This window comes from Rhinopithecus bieti, unplaced genomic scaffold, assembly GCF_001698545.2.
Source record: "Rhinopithecus bieti isolate Rb0 unplaced genomic scaffold, ASM169854v2 scaffold_15133, whole genome shotgun sequence".
In the NCBI taxonomy this organism is placed as follows: domain Eukaryota; kingdom Metazoa; phylum Chordata; class Mammalia; order Primates; family Cercopithecidae; genus Rhinopithecus; species Rhinopithecus bieti.
In genome coordinates, this window is record NW_016808815.1 from 1,909,577 (window position 1) to 1,913,806 (window position 4,230).

Consider the following 4,230-nt stretch of genomic DNA (forward strand, 5'->3'; position numbering starts at 1 on the left):
AAAAAAAAAAAAAAAAAAAAAAAACTAGTTTTCTCAATAGGCATCAGGCGATCAGAAAAAAAGAAAGAAAAAAAACTGGTTTTCAATTTTAAAAATCAGAAAAGGGAAACTTAAGAGAGATTGACTGATTGCAATCACATAAGCTTATTTGGATCCTGGTTCTAACAAACACTGAAAAAAATCGGGGAAATGTGAACACCGACTTGATATGAAATTAAGAGATTAATATTAATATATTAGATACAATGATGGCATAATTATGGTTTTAAAAGCCTTTGTTTCCAAAGGACATACTGAAATACAGATGAAATGACATAACATATTTGCAGAAAAATAATCTGGTAGAGGTAAGGGGGAGTGAATTAAAATAGACCATGAGTTGATAAATATTACTGTAGAGTGATGAATGAGCATATTAAGGTGCTCTATTCTCTCTTAGTATTTGTTTGAGGTTTCTCAAAAAAGAACAAAGGAGGTTAGACCTAGAGAATGTGAAGTTTCAATTCAGTCACATAAGCTTTTCTGAGCATCTACTGCACACTAAGTTCTGTGTCTATGCCTATACCTACAGCCTTGGTCACAGCAAAACACACAAGTGACACTCTGGTCATCAAAACGCCTTCACTTTCATTCTAATTTACTCTCAGGGAGTGGTTTGAGCCTGATGAGAACAGAATGCTTGATTTCTTCACAGATTAAAGTCAGTCTTCTGATTAGTCCCAGAACTGCATTTTAAAACCCTAAGATGTTGAATTACACGTAAAGCCTAAACAGGTAACTTATGAAGTTTATAACTCAGTTCTTGATATATGAAATGATCCTCTTATGATGTTGGTAATACTGATGTGGAACATGCCCAGGACTCGGAGTTCGAGAGCACCTTATACATGAAGTTCCCCTTGGTAATAATACTGTTTACTTTATAAACTTAGGTGATAACTACTGTCACGTCTATCATAAAATCAAGAAAACAGAGTGTGGAATTAGTAGGTTTTCTTCATGTCCTATTAACCCCAGGAATCGTACCACATTTCTTCCCATCACAGAGTCCACATGTCCATTTTACAAGGATGTTTTAGAGAAATTCACATCGAATAGATAAGAATTCAAAGGGCATGGTGTTTCCCCAAAACCTTTTGAAACTATGACTAGCATGAATCTTTGCTTCAATAAACTATCCCAGCCTCACTACATTTATCTTCCCAAATCTAGAGAGTATAGATACTTCGTTGAGCAGCATAATCTTTATAAATTTATTTGTACAAGTGCTACAGACATCTGTTCTTTCGTCACTAGGAGCAGTCTGATCATTCAAATCACATGCCTCTGTTTCTCTTTCATTTTGGGCCTTATTAGAAGTGTGGAGAAGAAAAGCTTTTCTCCCTGCCAGATTTCACAACAGGCCTGAGCAGAATTACAGGGAAGCTTCCTGGAGATGGGCTCACAGGAGGAGATGCTGTCAATCCTGACTTTGGCTACAGGGGGCTTTAATTCTAAAGGAATGAATGGGCTGGTGAGCACATCCCAGAGAAGTACCACCTGGAGAAGTCCACCTCTGTAACGGTCTACAGACACTTTGGAGCTACCCATCCAAAAACCCAAAGAAGCTACTGTAGACACTGCACCCATCCTGCCCCACTAGTAAGGCTGATGTAGGTTACTAGAAGCACTCCTCCATCTCCCCATCTCCCCAGGGAAAAAATAAGGCTTGTTGAAAGTGAACCCCAAAATGTGAGTTACCTAACTGGCAACTCTAAAATGTACCTTGATTCAAAGCCAGGGCAGGGGCATAAATAACAATTCCAGTATACAGAATCTAGGGGGGAGAAAGAAAGCCAAATGAATTAAATGAATTATAAAATTCATGAATTACGTCTGAGTTATAAAATATTGATTGTTTTCCTATAACTTCAATTATGAATGAAAACAACAGTTTCAAAATGCCTAATAAAATTTGTTTGTAACTTGAAAAATATTATTTAAGTAAAGTTGACTCTTCTGTTTATGGTATGGTCATAAGTTAAAAACACTTTTTTGCAACCTGCTTAAGTAAAAATATGGACTTTTATATGGTGCTTAGTGCAAATGGTCACTGATCCAGCAACTCAATCTTGAAAAAAAAATTCCCACGTTTAAAATAATTAGAAAAAAAGAAAAAACAATAATATAAAAGATGACACCTCAATTATGTCTTCAAACTGTTAATCCCTGCATAATTAATCGAGAAAACAGTAAAAATTTGGAAAACATATTTCTAAAAGTTTTAATGTTCATAAATTAAACAAAAGTATAAATTTGCACTAAAAAAAATCCTGAAAGCCAACAAAAACCACATTCGATCTCTTTAATATCATTCATTATTTTCATTCATACATTTAACAACTACTTATTGATCTGGGGTACAATAGTGAGGAAGAGAAATAGAGTTTTTCTCAAAATATAATTTTTATTGTGTTTAATCTTTCAAATATATCCCATAGAAGTGAATTCCATGATTATTCCGTAAAAGCATATTACGAAAATAAAAGCCTATTCAGTACCTTTTGAATGTTTGATTATATTACATGAGTAGAACTATGAAGTCCTTCAAATGGGAGGTGCTAAATCTCCCTTCTTTTTGCAAAAATGAACTAACTTTCCACAGTCATTATTCTGTCCAAGTTGAAGATTTAAAAACATGACGACAGGCCACCTTCCTAACGCTGGTCCCCACTTCTCATTCTGTTGGCATTTCTAACAAAGATCCAAAGAGATCTGAACAGTTGGTGAATGCAAGCTACCAGGCTCAACTCTCTAAGAGACCCCAAAGGATTCCTTCCTTTTACACTGCAGTTGTGAAGGACTGATAAAACTTAAGTTATATAATTTGCAAAGATATAAAATGAAGTTGAGTTACATAATTTACAGAGGCACTCTGTCTGTCTCACTGCAGCAAATCCTTAGGTAGCTTTTTGGTTTGTTTGTTTGTTTGTTTGTTTGTTTGTTTTTGAAATAGTCTTGTTCTGTCACCCAGGCTAGGGTGGTGCAACGGCATGATCTTGGCTCACTGCAACCTCTGCCTCCCGTTTTCAGGAGATTCTCCCACCTCAGCCTCCCCAGTCATTGGAATTATAGACACCCGCCATCATGTCTGGCTAATTTTTGTATTTTTGTAGAGATGGGGTGTCACCATGTGTTGGCCAGGCTGGTCTTGAACTCCTGATCTTAGGAGATCCACTTGCCTCAGCCTCCCAAAGTGCTGGGATTACAGGCATGAGCCACCGTGGCTGGCCCTTAGGTAGCTTTTGACTGGAAATGGAATTGAAATTAGATACAAGAATGCAAATCTCTTCCACAACCTCCATTAGCAAACCCAGCCCTAAAGTGCTTAACTGACAAGAGGAAAATGTGTATATAAATAATCGTGACAATGATCATTACAATCTTCCAGCAACAGGGTGAACAGTGGAAAGCATTCCTGTCACTGGCCACTTGGCAAATCCTTGCTTTCCCTTCGTGTCAATCAGTAAATCTATAAGTGCATGTTCTTGAATTACTGGATTGAGTATTTGGCTTTAAAGATTCCTCCAGAGCTTAGGATTCTGTTGTTTTACACTCTAAGGACTGCTTTAGTTGGTTCTTAGAGTCTAATTTTTAAAAGAGCGCTGACTTTTAAAATATGATTTCAAAGAAAATTATTTCCTACTGTCTTCATATGGAAGTTAATTTTTTCATACCTATTACTCAATATGTTACAGAAATACTGTGAACATGCTACTTGTTTTCCTTTTGTTAGAATTCCCACTGTCAGCAACAAGTATCTTTGCCATGTAGTAATGCCCTTCCTGTCACCTTGGTAGAGGTGAAGGGAGGTCATATAAAGGAAAGCATAGTTTCCGACTGTTGCTTCATCAGTATAATATTTAACATTCACTTAAATCATTCTACTTTTCCAGGAAGTAAAGCATTTACTGAAACACTGTTTGATGATCTTAAGGGTTGATGCCGTACAGTGACAAGTGTTTCTCCTTTTGTGTTCCCTTATAGTTTCAACACCTCTTTTTTGTCTTTCATGTGTTTCCCAGGTAAGCTTAATCCAGATGCCATGGTTAAAAATATTTTAGCTGACAAAAGATAAAATAAATGGAGAGCTACTTACTGTTTGAAAAATGAAGAGGACTGTTCCACAGAGACGAACACATTTGTTAAATCGAAGTTCTAAATACTGTTGCAAAAAAAAAAAAAAAAAAA

General features: G+C 36.2%; 1 protein-coding gene across 2 annotated transcripts in view; it reads right to left on the reverse strand.

Annotated features, from left to right (window-relative positions):
• Positions 1-4,230, reverse strand: part of SLC5A8 (solute carrier family 5 member 8) — a 65,147-nt gene that overhangs the window by 54,907 nt on the left and 6,010 nt on the right. For both annotated transcript variants that reach the window (XM_017887295.1, XM_017887296.1), the window contains exons 2-3: positions 4,139-4,204; positions 1,765-1,816 (exon numbers count right to left, since the gene is read on the reverse strand). In XM_017887295.1, coding sequence (XP_017742784.1) covers positions 1,765-1,816; positions 4,139-4,204 — 118 coding nt within the window. The remainder of the gene's footprint in view (positions 1-1,764; positions 1,817-4,138; positions 4,205-4,230) is intronic.